Source organism: Pelobates fuscus, chromosome 11, assembly GCF_036172605.1.
Source record: "Pelobates fuscus isolate aPelFus1 chromosome 11, aPelFus1.pri, whole genome shotgun sequence".
Lineage (NCBI taxonomy): Eukaryota > Metazoa > Chordata > Amphibia > Anura > Pelobatidae > Pelobates > Pelobates fuscus.
The window spans coordinates 100,488,449-100,504,294 of NC_086327.1; the positions used below are offsets into that span (position 1 = coordinate 100,488,449).

General features: G+C 41.7%; 1 protein-coding gene across 3 annotated transcripts in view; it reads left to right on the forward strand.

Moving 5' to 3' along the window:
* Nucleotides 1-15,846, forward strand: part of PRDM2 (PR/SET domain 2) — a 112,468-nt gene that overhangs the window by 14,812 nt on the left and 81,810 nt on the right. For all 3 annotated transcript variants that reach the window (XM_063436888.1, XM_063436890.1, XM_063436889.1), the window contains exon 2: nucleotides 14,715-14,777. In XM_063436888.1, coding sequence (XP_063292958.1) covers nucleotides 14,769-14,777 — 9 coding nt within the window. In that variant the 5' untranslated portion in view covers nucleotides 14,715-14,768. The remainder of the gene's footprint in view (nucleotides 1-14,714; nucleotides 14,778-15,846) is intronic.

Genomic DNA, 15,846 nt, shown 5'->3' on the forward strand with positions numbered 1-15,846 from the left:
ATCAACAGAGAAGCTCTGTGATCCACCACTAAGAGTCACTATACTCTGCAATTTCATGGCTCCCAAGTAGGCTACACTTACATGTAGGTAAAATGGTTCGAGATGTTTTACGTATGTAGCATTAGGATGACATTAAATTACCTTGTATTGTCAGACATATTATGCCAGGCTGCGGTTATGTAGCCATTTAACATATGTGTCATGACCGTGTATCAGACTATGAAAACATATTTCGTAGCAATCACAGTAGCAGAGGACACTACCTAAAGGTCCTATCAGCTCTGTTTCTTTAAGATGGATGATAAGGTCCACTTCTGGCAGAGATATGCAATTTAGTCTGCACACTGGGCTAGCAAAATTGACAGCAAATGTATCCTGAAGTTGCTTCCTGCTGTGGGATGTCGTCTTTGTCAAAGAGTGCCACACATGGTATCTCACAATGGCTTGCATTGCATTGTGGGAGCACACTGCAAGTAATACGTTTAAATATGAAGATAAAAAGCAACCATTATAAGTTGCACTCCCTATCTTCCCCTCAGGAGACTGTTCGTCAAGAAGAAAGTAAGAGGCCAAGCTGGTGCATGAATATCGGGGCCTGGGTAAACGATAATGGACAGGAGCCCAAAAGCACCAGTGGTGCTCCACAGGGGTCTTGCTTGAAAAACAAAGCATTGAGCCAATATGTTATTTGATTCTGGTGTTAAAATTCCTATTCCTCAATGCTTTGTTCTGTGTCAGGGACTGTACATGGTCTAGTTCAGTTTAGCTTCAACTCTTTACTAATTGCTAAAAGCATATGTATTAAATTATTTATTCCTTTTTTTTTTATTATTCTTTTTTTTGTAGTGCATAAGCGTATAACAGTTGCTTGTGAGGTACCCCAAAGGCAATCCTCTATCACAGTACGAACAGTTGAATATAGAGGTACAAGGTAGAACAGGCACATTTTTATATATAAGGATAGCAACAGTATAGCTTTAATTTGTGTAGGCTTTTGCTTAACATAACATGGAGTGATCTCGCTTAATTTCCTAAACAGGTGATTGTTTTGCTGTGTCAAGAGCTATTCAAGCTGCGAGCGAATTACCACATGTTTTAGAGCAAGTCAGTGTAAGTCAGCAGGTTAGTTATTGCTAGTGGCAACAGCAAGGGGTATGGTTACAGAATATGTAATGACATGGCTGGCATAGGTCAGTAGCGTGTTGAGTCGAACCTCATCCTAACAGGCTGATATGTCTACTTATGCATGAGCTAGTGATTTACTAGAGCCCTCCTGGTCGTTACGGCTATAGATTAGTAGTCACACTGGTGAACGTGTTTGGCTAACCTTGGGAACAAGGCAGTGAGGCTATATTTAGAGAAGCTCGGTATGTAGTTGCGTGGAATTCCCCCTGTGGTCCCTGGCGTGGACAGAGCTGTGCGCCGAATTAAATTGTGTGCTGCAAGGCATTGAGCATAGTGGTTAGTTGGCGATTAAGGGGCTGGCAGTGCATGTGGTGCTTAGTTACAGTTATAAGGCAGATATGCAGCTAAAGAGAAAAAAAAAAAAAAGGGAAATAAATAAAACAATAAATGATTATCAAGGTACATATTTGCTCTCTTGCCGTAATTAGAGTTCTCCGTTGTCTGTAATTCGATATGTGTGCATTCTTCTTCGGTCGTTGCGGAAGTTCTTTGTGAAGGTTAGTTTATAGCCCCACTCTTGTGTGGTAGACCAGCTAACCAGTGAAAGTCTGTGTGGGGTGGTTTGCTGCACGTTGTGGTGTCGCCTCCGAGATATGCCTGGGCGCAGGTCCGCCTCTGTGTGGCGTCTGTAGGGGAGTTGCAGCGTGATCTGCCCGGGACCCCACGGTCTTGTCCGGCCCCTGTTTGCCGTAGTGTGTCGCTGCTCCAGGGTAGCCTTTTCATGCCTCTCATGTAGGTTTAGTTTTGCCGGGCCCCGGTATTGATGGGTCGCTGTTATAAGCAATGGTAGTCGTTTGGGCTTACATGCTTTTCGGTTTTGCCGTCCACTGGCTTTGTTTGCACAAGGAGGTGAGCCCTTTCATTGGGGGATCGCCGGTAGGATTGTAGCAGGTCCTGTCCTGTTGCTCCCTGGAGGTTATTGTCCTCCAGAATCTGGCAAACAGCTCGTCCAGTCTGGCCTCGAGGTCAGACTTCTTTGTGTCTCGAGCACACGTGGCCGTGGCCCTTTTGGTCGCCATCTTGCCAGTAGCGGTTTGCTGGTTGGGGGTTTGATTAAAGTAACTGCCATCTTAGCGGTCCATGTATGCATGTGGTACTCTCTGGCGTGGACCGGGATAACCCCCACCGGTCCTAAGGGGGGGGAGGCCCAATACTTCGGGTGCTGCAGTGTTAGGTGAGCCGGGAGAGCGGCCGTCTCTTTCCCGCTCTGCATGGTGTAGGCCCCAAGCCTCCGGTCCGGTTTCCCAGTGGGCATTTGAACAGGCGATGTGTCCCCCGGTACCCCTGCCTCCATATATCAAGGTGAGGTGCGGTGGGATTCTGAGTTAGGCGATTTTCCCACTGTTTTCCGCCGAAAATCGGGTTCAGGCTCGGGGAGCTCACAGAAAGCATGTCTGTTCAGCTTCCCGGTCAGGCCTTTTATTTGGTAGCACATTGTTCACCCCTGCTCATTCTCAAAGGGTAACACCCACTGCTATATTTGCACACAAAAAAAAACCCGAAAAAAAACCCCACTCTTCCATAGATGGAGAGAAATTACATATTTTGACTGGGGGGCAACTACAAACAAATTGTACTTTATGAGATCAAACCATCCCAGTCCTTTTAAAGGGACACTATAGTCACCTGAACAACTTCAGCTTAATGAAGCAGTTTTGGTGTATAGAACATGCCCCTGCAGCCTCACTGCTCAGTCCTCTGCCATTTAGGAGTTAAATACCTTTGTTTATGAACCCTAGTCACACCTCCCTGCATGTGACTTGCACAGCCTTCCATAAACACTTCCTGTAAAGAGAGCCCTATTTAGCCTTTCTTTATTGCAAGTTCTGTTTAATTAAGATTTCCTTATCCCCTGCTATGTTAATAGCTTGCTAGACCCTGCAACAGCCTCCTGTATGTGATTAAAGTTCAATTTAGAGATTGAGATACGATTATTTAAGGTAAATTACATCTGTTTGAAAGTGAAACCAGTTTTTTTTCATGCAGGCTCTGTCAATCATAGCCAGGGGAGGTGTGGCTAGGGCTGCATAAACAGAAACAAAGTGATTTAACTCCTAAATGACAGTGAATTGAGCAGTGAAATTGCAGGGGAATGATCTATACACTAAAACTGCTTTATTTAGCTAAAGTAATTTAGGTGACTATAGAGTTCCTTTAATATTTTTTAGGACCACTGCTCACGAGGCCAAGCACGGGATACAGAAGTATGTATGTTGTGCAATAAGAAGAAAGTGTGAGCATCCTATTTAAATGTCATTGTTATGTAAACTGCCATATGTATTCCTAAAATTACTTTAGCTGGTTTATTAAAGGATTACTCCAAACATAAACCAGTGTTTTAAAAGAACTCTGTTTTTGGCTAGAGTAACCCTTCCTATTCTGGTACCCTGCTCCAAGTACAACAGAAATATTCAAAGCATAAACTTGAGATGATTGGCAAGGGCTGTATTTGACTTGTGCTGGCTATGCCCCTGATCTACCTCCTTAACAGTCTCCACTAATCCAATGTGAAAGCATTGTGATTGGCTGAGAGAATCACTTCTGATTCTGTCAGCCAAGTAGGCAGATCAGGGGCAGAGCCAGCAGCAACAGACTGCAATAAAATTAACATTTTGCTATATTTAGGAGGGCATGTGGGGACCAGGGGCTAGGTGGTTGTTTAAACACTATAGGGTCAGGAATACAGGTTTGTGTTCCTGACCCTACAGGGTTCCTTTAATTTTTTTTATTTTTGTGTTTTATACGTAAATGCAAAGGGTGTACATAGAAAGTCAGGCATCAGTAATTTTAAACAATACTAATCACTTTACAGCGCGCTGTTAGCCACCCCACCCCACCTACAATTTTAAAGGTATCATAAAGATAAAATCTTTATTTTAAAAAAAAAAAATGCTCTTATACAATGCTTTGGAATTTCATTGACATTCCAATTCGATGAAAAGATATCTTAATATGGCTGTGAGAATAAGGTGTTATCCTGCTCATCACAAGATAATATCTGTGAAGATACCCGGTCTCACAAGATCTTCCAGAGACATTAGTGTTGTACTCTTGCGCATGTGCAAGAGTATATAGCACTAATGTGGGCTCTTGGTGGATGATGTTTTTAGGAGCTGAAGATCGAATATGTCAACTCACCACTGCTGCAACCCTGGGCCACTGCACCCCAAGTGGCAATGTCACTATTGGGGGTCTTAAATATGCATACACTCTGTGGTAAAGCTTACTTAAAGACCAAGGTTGATATAGGGAAAACATTTTTGACTTCTTATGAGGAGGTGGAAACCAGAAGAAAACTAGTAGGGGAATTAACTAGCATTGTATCTAACAGTTTCTGAGATTATTATTGATGGTATAGAACCAAAGAAAAAATGATGGTATAGAAAGAGTGTTGTGTTATGTTATGGTATTTGGTCACTCCATATGAAAGAACAATGCTATTTTTGTAATAATAATGGTGGTGGGGCAGGTGTGGATTATTGTTTTCATAGCTAAAGCAGATGTAATTGTAAGTGATTTATTTCCGCTAGATGGTCTAACCGAGCAAAATGGTAAAAATTGGTTGTAACATTCAGGAAATTGTATTTATTTTGCGTGAGAGAAAAGGTTGTGCTATAAAGTTTGATTTACTGGGTAAGTGTGAAAACAATGGAAAATGGCCGCCTGTGTTGGAGGCATTGCATGTGTGTTGGGTGATATATAGGCAGTATGAAGAAATTTCAGGAACGTTTACTAATATTTTAAAATGAGGGAGGTGTTTATTGAAACAAGTAAACAATTTTTTGCATTTAAAATTCAGGCTTTGCAACTGTCCCAATTTCAGCAGGACATTCCTGATTTTTGGGTCATGTCTCACCATCCTATCTTAGTTACCTGATCTCCCAGTTTTGGGGATACCTACAGGGTTATTCACTAAACACCGAATGATTGAATTCTAAATCTAAATTCACAGATTTACTAAACCAGATTGTGGTCCGTATTCAGTCTCACTTCTCGAGACTTGGCCATCAGAATGCTCTCATTGGTTGGAAAATTAGCAAACCAAGCAGAGCACTCCTATTGCAAAGCGAAAGCGGTCATAGTGTGGGAAAGTCTATAAAAGGGTTTTCCTCACCATGAGCACTCATTCTGTGCACAAGCCAGCCATTAGTGAAGATTTTTTTTTTAAAGTAACACTCCAGGCACCAAAACAACTGCATCTAAATTAAGTTGCTATTTTCTATGAGGCCCCCTTTTTTTCTATGAGGCCCCCTAAAATTTTAAACTTCAAAGGTTAAACCGTTGCCTTCAGTGCTCACCTCTGCTCCCCCCAGCAGGGCCGGCGCGTCCATCACGCGGCCGCCTTAGGGTGCACCGGCTCTGGGGGGGGGGGCGGCAAGATTTCAGTGACCGGCAGGAGGGAAGCGCTCCCTCCTGCCAGGCCACCTTCTGGACCCCCAGCGTGGCTGTGTTCTAATCAGATGCGGCGAGGGAGCTCTAACTTCTCTACTCCCTTGTGCGGAATTTGATTATGACGTCCTATTCCGCTCCCGGCATCAGTAGACCGCCTGCGAGGGAGCAGAGCAAAGAGGTTAGAGCTCCCTCGCCGCATCTGACAGGAACTCTGCTGCCCGCCACAGTGAAGCCCCCCTGGACCCCAGGGACAGATCCACGCCAGCTCTCCAGGTAGGAAGGCTGGGTGGACATTAATTATTAATAATTTGTGTGTGTGTCTGTGAGTGATTGTATGAATGTGTTTGCATGTGAGTGTATGAGTGTGTTTGTCAGTGTGTGTTTGTGTCAAATCAGTGAGAGTATAATTGCCATTGAGTCTGTGTCTGTCAATCAGTGTGTTTGCGTGTTTGTCAATAAATTAGTGTGTGTCAGATCAGTGAATCTGTGTTTGTCATTGAGTGTGTGTGACTGTTAGTGTGTATACACCACTGAGTGTAGCGTGGTGGAACGGAGAGCAGTACAGGAGCTTCTGTTTCCTGTACCCGGCCAGACTGACAGGAGGTGCTCACTGAGAAAGCACTTCCTGTCAGTCCAGCTGGGTACAGAAAACTGAAGCTCCTGTAGAGGATTTGCTCCACTCTGCAATGCTAAAAGAGAGGTAGGAGGCACACCAGGAAGGGGAGTGTGACCACTATGGGGGTGGGTGTGCACCAAGGGACAGGGAGTGGAGGGGAGGGGAGAGAAACACCAGGGAGAGGGAAAAGAGGGGAGGGGGTGGTGGTGGAGAGGAACACTAAGGGACAGGGAAGGGAGGGGACCATTAATGGACGGGGAGGATAGAGTGGTTGGTTAAGAGGCACATAGGTGAAGATTCGGGGTGCCAGTGGATCCGTTACAGTTATTTTTAGAGGAGGGGGGTTGGAGTGGCGGGGGGGGGGTGGGGGGCGTAAAATTGCCTCTTCGCTTATGTACCCAAAAATCCTTGCACCGGACCTGTCCCCAGGCGGCAACTGGCTTCTGAACCTTCAGATTCAGGAAGTGCGGAGTGCTGCCGAGCAAGTGCGCCACTGATTGGCTTAGAGTGGTCAGCTGACATTCTCAGCCAATTAGTGACTCCCCATTTAGAAAACTGGTTTGGTAAAGATAAGTTTCTTTACTAGCCAGCTTTGTGAATGAACCTGATAAGCCTGATCAAAGGTAGTCAAGAATATTTTTCAAATAAATATGACCTAATGTGAATGTTGTGTATGTAAAGAGGAGTATATGAACTATTAATCTGTAGTATAAAAAAATCTCAAAATCAAAATATTATAGTTACACACACACTCACTCACTCACTTCAAAAAGAGTAAATGCAGGCAACACTCCAATAGTAAGGATGGTATTTTTATTAACAGGTGAACCACCCCACAGAAAGTGTGACGTTTTGGCTCAGCAGAGCCTTAATCATGCATATGGATAACAAAGTGCAAATGTGCATATATAACCCCATAACCAATTATTTCATCAACAAACGTAAAAACACATGTATCTAAATTACATACATAATATCAGTAGTAAAACATGACATGGAGTTTATCAAAGCATGAAGCAGTATGGCTAAACATTGGAATATATGGCATGGAATTTGACAAGGCATAAGGTAATATGATTTAATGTTAAAGGCATAATGCATCAATCTAAAAGTTCTATTCCAGTAAACTAACTAGAACATTCAGGGCAATCTTAATCATATGCTACAGTTTGTAGAAGAATATATCTAAAATAAATGTTCGAATCTAGGGAAATCACAGCTTCTCATCTGATTCATTGTCAATATAACATTATCTTAGTGTTTAAACAAAATCAATTTATTTATCGTCTTGAAATGGGTCATGTACAATATGTAAAAATTATATAGGCAACTAGACACTGTGTATTCTGAGGAGTCAAATTCACCCCATGTAAAAAACGCCACAATCCTGGTGGACACAAACTGGGGTTGAGACTTCTCAGTCAAACCCACTAAAAAGGAAAAATAATCAATCTGATTCCAGACAAAATGTATACAAAAGGAATTACAGAAAAGAGGTGAGAGAAAATTCTCTATTGAGTCCCTTGGGCCATAGAGTGTCTAACGTATAAATCCAAAAGGCTTCCTTCTTTTTAAGTAGGCTTTGTTGATTACCTCCTCTCCTAAGTGGTGGTATATGGTCTATTATTTCAAAACGTAGTTGTGATATGTTGTGATTACGTTCTAAAAAATGAGCAGGAATAGGCAAGTCTTTTTGTTTAGTTCTGATTGTGGATTTATGTTTGTCTCTCCCGGACTTTCATTTTGGTCTCCCCAACGTAGAGAAGACTTGAGAATATAGAATATGTAAGTCGGTTCACACGTAGAAAAAAACTTTTATGTTATAGGAACGACCATCATAAGGTTGAAAAAAATCAATCACCCTTAATAATGGAGTTACAGGAACTTCAATTATGGAATGGAAAAGTGTCACAAACTGGTGTGGACAAAAATCGTTGTGTTTTTTACTCTAAAGTGCATATGTCAGCTATGTCCTAATATTTTGTGGTCTTTTATATGAAAAAAGGGGAATAGCTTGAAACTCTGGAATATTTGGAAAGGATATTTTCAGGATCCCCCAGTGTTTACAAACAATGTGTGCCACTCGATTACTGTGTACATTAAATGTAGATACAAAAGGTATGCTAGTGCGCTCACTCAATGTACGCTTTTCAGGAAATAACAGGGAATCTCTCTCCAATTCAAGTATTCTCTCCTTCTCCGTATCAAGTAGTGTAGTGGTGTGGTGGTATTGTCACACATCTCATTGAGACGCTGTGATTGTGTAGATATTTCTGGCCACCCTGATGAATTGACTATGGGGTAATGAACGCATAGTCCATTCGGAATTGAAACTGTTGAATTCCAGGAGGCTATTTCTGTCTGTGGGCTTAGTGTCAAAAAACAATCACCACTGCTTGTGATCTTGCCTAGTCTGATGAATCACATTTTCTTATAGATCAGGTGGATGGCTGGGTGTGTACGAAGAAGGCAGGCTGGCAGAGGCAGTCTTATGCTTTGGGCAATGTTCTGCTGGGAAACAGTTAGTCCTGGCATTTATGTGAATGCAACTTTGACACGTACCACCTACCTAGAGATTGCTGCAGACCAGGTACACGCCTTCATTGCAATGATATACTCTGATGGCAGTGGCTACTTTCAGCAAGATAATGTCCCACTGCAAAAATATTTCAGTAATGGTTTGAGGAACAAAGCGTTCAAGGTATTTCTTTGGCCTCCAAATTCCCCGATATCCATCCCATTGTGCATCTGTGGGATGTTCTGGAGCAACAAATCCGATCAATGGAGGCCCTACCCTGCAACTTGCAGGACTTGAAGGATCTGCTGCTAATGACTTGGTGCCAGAGAGCACAGGATGCGTTTAGAGGTCTTGTGGAGTCCATGCCTTGATGCATTAGAGCAGTTTTGGCAGCATTAGGGGGACTTACATGATAATAGGCAGGTTGGTTTTAAAGGGAAACTATAGTTCCAGGAAAACAAACTCTCTTTCCTGGCACTACCCCACAGACGTCAGTCGGCCGGGGAGACCTAAAGTTCATGCGCGGCAATGGCTCAGTGTTAAGGGACCTGGGACTGTGTGCACCCATCCCCTTCAATGAGTTGAGGTGGTCTGGGTGCCTAAAATGTTCCTTTTAATGTGTGGCTGATCAGTGAACAAGTGCTTATAATACTTTTGGTATTTATAAACTGACACTTAAGACTAGACCTGATATTTACCATTCTATATGCATTTTTCTAAAAAAAAAAAATATTTTTATTATATCTGGCTGTAAGTGTGCGCATAAAATTGCATATGCTTAGCCTCTCTTTAAAATAACTATTTTTTTATTGAATTTCGGACTAACTATACAGTCAGGTCCATAAATATTGGGACATCGACACAATTCCAATCTTTTTGGCTCTATACACCAACACAATGGGTTTGAAATGAAACAAACAATATGTGCTTTAACTGCAGACTTTCAGCTTTAATTTGAGGGTATTTACATCCAAATCAGGTGAACAGTGTAGGAATTACAACAGTTTGTATATGTGCCTCCCACTTTTTAAGGGACCAAAAGTAATGGGACAGATTAACAGTCATAAATCAAACTTTCAGTTTTTAAAACTTGGTTGCAAATCCTTTGCAGTCAATTACAGCCTGAAGTCTGGAACTCATAGACCTCACCGGACGCTGGGTTTCATCCCTGGTGATGCTCTGCCAGGCCTCTACTGCAACTGTCTTCAGTTCCTGCTTGTTCTTAGGGCATTTTCCCCTCAGTTTTGTCTTCATCAAGTGAAATGCATGCTCAATCGGATTCAGGTCAGGTGATTGACTTGGCCATTGCATAACATTCCACTTCTTTCCCTTAAAAAAAACTCTTTGGTTGCTTTTGCAGTATGCTTCGGGTCATTGTCCATCTGCACTGTGAAGCGCCGTCCAATGAGTTCTGAAGCATTTGGCTGAATATGAGCAGATAATATTGCCCGAAACACTTCAGAATTCATCCTGCTGCTTTTGTCAGCAGTCACATCATCAATAAATACAAGAGAACCAGTTCCATTGGCAGCCATACATGCCCACGCCATGACACTACCACCCCCATGCTTCACTGATGAGGTGGTATGCTTTGGATCATGAGCAGTTTCTTTCCTTCTCCTTACCCTTCTCTTCCCATCACTCTGGTACAAGTTGATCTTGGTCTCATCTGTCCATAAGATGTTGTTCCAGAACTGTGAAGGCTTTTTTAGATGTTGTTTGTCAAACTCTAATCTGGCCTTCCTGTTTTTGAGGCTCACCAATGGTTTACATCTTGTGGTGAACCCTCTGTATTCACTCTGGTGAAGTCTTCTCTTGATTGTTGACTTTGACACCCGTACACCTACCTCCTTGAGAGTGTTCTTGATCTGGCCAACTGTTGTGAAGGGTGTTTTCTTCACCAGGGAAAGAATTCTTCGGTCATCCACCACAGTTGTTTTCCGTGGTCTTCAGGGTCTTTTGGTGTTGCTGAGCTCACCGGTGCGTTCTTTCTTTTTAAGGATGTTCCAAACAGTTGATTTGGCCACACCTAATGTTTTTGCTATCTTTCTGATGGGTTTGTTTTATTTTTCAGCCTAATGATGGCTTGCTTCACTGATAGTGACAGCTCTTTGGATCTCCTATTGAGAGTTGACAGCAGCAGATTCCAAATGCAAATAGCACACTTGAAATTAACTCTGGACCTTCTATCTGCTCCTTGTAAATGGGATAATGAGGGAATAACACACACCTGGCCATGGAACAGCTGAGCAGCCAATTGTCCCATTACTTTTGGTCCCTTGAAAAGTGGGAGGCACATATACAAACTGTTGTAATTCCTACACCGTTCACCTGATTTGGATGTAAATACCCTCAAATTAAAGCTGAAAGTCTGCAGTTAAAGCACACCTTGTTCATTTCATTTCAAATCCATTGTGGTGGTGTATAGAGCCAAAAAGATTAGAATTGTGTCGATGTCCCAATATTTATGGACCTGACTGTATATAATGAACAGATGCTCTGACAGAAGCTGTAAAATACTTGGTTCCAATTGTTTGAAGAGGTTATTCCTCAACAGCTTCATTGTGTGATACAATAAATTATTTATTGTTTATATAGAATCCGAAAGAACATGGAGTGGGGGGACGGGAGTAATGCTCTGGATCTCTACAGTTGGTGATGGGTAGGAGGATATTCAAAGTATTTTGACAGACATACAGGGGCTGGGCGAGGGGACAATGACACACAAAGGGGGGAATGTAAGAGCTACACAAGAGGGTTTAAGAAATAAAGGGGGATGTAACACACAAATTGGTGGTAAGATACACAAAAAGGAGTAAGTCATTCAAAACATGGAATAAGAAACACAAAATTGGGTACGAAAATCAAAAGGGGGGGGGGGTTAAGAGACACACAGGTGAAGTTGCATTTTTTGGGGGTAAGGTGGTAAAAAAAAAACCAAAGCAAGTTTAACATTTAATATATATACCATTTAAAAATCGCATATGTTTACATCAAGATTTTTATATTTCCCTAGTCCCTCTAGGCTTAAGAGGTGACAGACATATAATTACAGGTAGCAGTCAAAAATGCTTGTACCGGCCCTGTCTGTGTAGCACACCTAAATTTCCACCAGCAACCCAAGTCCGACGCTTGCCAGACAAAGCTGCCAGCAACAGTAATTAAGGTGAGAGGAGCCAACTTGGGCTGGGTATCGGAGAGTGAATGGGGACCAGAGTGTTAGAGAGACATCTCCCACCCACCCCAGGGCCTATTGGACTAGTGCAGCCTCTACTGGACTCTTTTAGAGAGACCTCCCCCCTTCAGGGTCCATTAGTATTAATATTACTGGAATTTGTAAGATGCTGTGGGGAGTGTTGCGAGTGCAATCAGGTGCTCTGGGCCTGTGACACATTACATCTGGTACTGTGGATGCAATCTGGTGCTGTGGGCACATTCTGGTTCTGTAGCTGGTGCTGTGAGTGTCTCCTATTACTGTGGCAACTGTTGTGCGTGTGTGTGTGTGCTACCTAGTTCTGTGGCAATAGCTTTTGTGTGCAATCTGGTACTGTGGGTGCAATCTGGTACTGTGGGTGCAGTCTGGTGCTGTGGGTGCAATATGATGGTGAGGGTGCAATCTGGTACTATAGCCTATTGTTATGGCCAAATGCAACACTAAATGAAGATTGTTAATTTTTTATAATTTAGTTATAGTGCCTTTGTCAGGGGTGTGTGACTATTGTGTGGTGAATTAAATAGTGTTAACATTAAAACAGATTAGAAATTGCGACACTCGCATCAGATAAAGGGAACTTGATTCTTCTATTAAGCTTTTGCATCAGGTTTCTCAACCCTGCCTGCGGACACCCATTACATATCCCCCACCTCTCTGTTAGTGTAATGCAGGGGTGTCCAAAAGGTAGATCCCAGATGTTGTAGAACTACAACTCCCATGATGCTTTGTGCGACTTTAGAATGACAAGGCATCATGAGGTTGTAGATTTAAAACATCTGAGGAACTAGCTTTTGGGCTACATTACATCAGGTTTTCCCTTAGGATGAAGTCCCAGGTGTTTCTAGTACGTAGCAATAACACTGGCTCCAACATATTGACACTTACACTTACAACTCGTAAAACGAAGTGGTTGGTAAGTGAGGCGAATACGCACAAGTGCAGATCTATGTTCGGGGAAATTTGGGGTAAGTGAGGCGCATGCGCACCAGTGCAGGTCTATGTTTGGGGAAATTTCCCCGAGCATAGACAAGTGCAGCAGAGCAGGGAATCCCTTAAATCTATGTTCGGGGAATGTTCCCCAAACATAGATTAGAGATGCATTGGTGCGTTTTTCTATGTTCAGGGAAAATTCCCCTAACATAGATTAGAGGGATTCCCTGCTCTGGTGCGCTTGTCTATGTTTGCGGAAATTGAACAGCTCTCTAACATAAAGAATCCATTGAGTCCCCACGCTAGAGAGCTGGTCGCAAAACAGGAAGGTCACAAAGTGAGGACCGCTTGTATATAAAATGTACATTCAATTTCATCAAGGCAGACTTGACAATCAAGATCAGCTTATGGCCTTCTAAATAAATCATAAGTCATATATTTTTTTAGAAGATGGATATAAACATGTGTATTGTTGCCCAGTGGTCTCACGCATGTCCAGGAAATGTTAGGCTTGTTAGTTTATTTTCAGCAGGTACATACACTTACACGCACACACATCGATATACTCACCCTCACTCCGAGTCCAGCACTCCCGCTTGCGATGTGTACTTTAAATGTCTCCCCTGGGCCCTGGTGAGTCTGCCTGCAGCCAAGCCTCCTGTTTTGTGGTTGGTGTTGCTAGTGCGGCCAGGAAGGGTCCCTTGCCTCCTGCGAGGGTGACTGATATAGGCATTCCCACTGACTCATCGATATGTTGTGAAACAGATCCCAAATCAGAAATGCCCAACCTCATTCAGGATACTTGCCAGATGGGCACTTGCCCTATGTCAGGGCTAGGCAACCTTCGGCACTTCAGATGTTGTGGACTACATCTCCCATAATGCTTTGACAACATTATGGGAGATGTAGTCCTCAACATATGGAGAGTTGAATGTTGCTTACCCCTGCCATATGTTGTCATCTGCCAAGGCTTCTAAAAAATCCTTCTCTTTAAACAGGTATTTCAATAAATATTCAAATAATTTCTGAAACTCCTAAGCCCAGAATATCTGTTCTCTAGCCTATATATTTCTCTTATTTTTCTCAGTGTTATTAGTCTGCTACACAGTCCCTTATCTGCGACTTGTGTGGTCCATGTCCCATCTCACATTAAATGGGAAACTACCTCCTGTAGCTAATTTTCCTTCAAATCACTACATAATATGTTTGGTGTTGAAAATAATAACAATCACATTTTGGCAAGCGGTTGACACTAATGTATGCAATTAATAATAATAATAATAATTGTGATGCTATGCAATGGTGAGACGGTATGGCTGCATACCCTGTGTGTGTGTGTGTTTATTACATGCGAGATTGTTCAAATAAAATGTAATTTATTCATGTATAATGATATATATATATCGATTGTCTAACTTTAAACATAAAGTTCAGATCTGTGTTTAGCATTTGTGCTGCCAATCCCTATTGGCTCCCAGAATTCTTTGTGGCTAAGACAAACATGGTTTTCTATTGGCTGATAGGAATTTGAAACTTCCTATTGGCTGCTGCCTTCATTTTGTTGGTCTTTAGGGGAAGAGAGGCCTGGAGGGCAGCCATTAGCTGTGTCAAGTCAAGCAGACACATTGTTGGCCTCTGGAGAGGTAAATACTAATTTAATCAGTAAACAAATTAGTTTCAGTCCTGCTGAGGGGAAGTAAAGGGGTCTTGTATCATCAGATAAGATATCAATTCTGTAATAATTACAAACTTTTATTTTTTATTTTTAGTAAGCCGGTCACAATTACAGTTTTTGTCACACTAATTAGTATATTGTGCAATACTTTAAGTTTAACTGTTTTTTTTATGTTTGTTTTTAGGCAACAATTAATCTGAGGTGTTGACAGTTTTGCAGAACCCCTCAGGAGTGCAAAATGAATCAGGTGAGTTTTATTAAGATTTGGGGAGAGGATAAAGAGCAAAAAATTGGGAAGTTTTTAATAGATACTTATTTGTTGTTTGTGCTAAAGAGAAATATCGGGTACCTGGACAACTTTGATGCATAAGAGATCATGGATGGTTAAAATGATCCAGATACTTCAATAAATAAATGGTTATGTCACAAGTTTCACATCTACTCAGATCTTTTTAGAATCAGACTGGCCATTTTTGTTTATTGCAATAACTTGATGAATTATACGAGCGCATCTGCTAATATTCGTCTTTTTTGGTTTGTTTTGTTACTGTACTTATTTGTTATTTTATTGAACTGTAAAATACATGTACATGAATAAAGCATACAAAAAAAATGCTTAACTCTGCAGCAATCCTGTGTACCTCGTGTTGTTGGTCTATGCTGCTCTGGATACATTCAGGTGTACTTGGACATTTTATTGGAAAATGCAATAAGAGAACGCTTGGGCATCACTTTTTGATGTCTTTTTTCGCATGTGCCCTTCTGGTGACCAGTGGCGGCTGGTGGGGAGCCAGACTTCTCCCTTTGAAATTTACTCTGACCCTTGACTATGTAGACTCCATCTTCTGATCTGTGGCATCTGTCTGCCTAATTACGTGTACTTAACCCCTAGATGGTAGTTTACATGCAGTACACAGAGCTTTTGTAGTATAAAGCCCAAACAGGGTTATTTGCCAACTACAAATTATCATGGTAGGCATATTAAATCAAAGTACAATTTATACAGACAATTATTACAAACTACATTTACATAAATGTTTGTGTTTGTAAATGTCCTGATCTGTATAAACTAGTTTTGTAAATTTATAAGGAGAAACAAAATACAATAAAACGGATGAAATTATGAAGATTCGTAATAAAAACGCAGACTAAAGACTGACAAAGGGTCTTGGAAGTTGTAATTCTACAATAGCTGAGAATCTAACTTGTGCCTCTTATGTCTATATGGAATATTGCTTATGCATAAAACCGAGGATATCACTATTGCTTTTTTTTAATTTATTTTTTTAAACCTTTTTTGAGTAAATTTTTTTCCC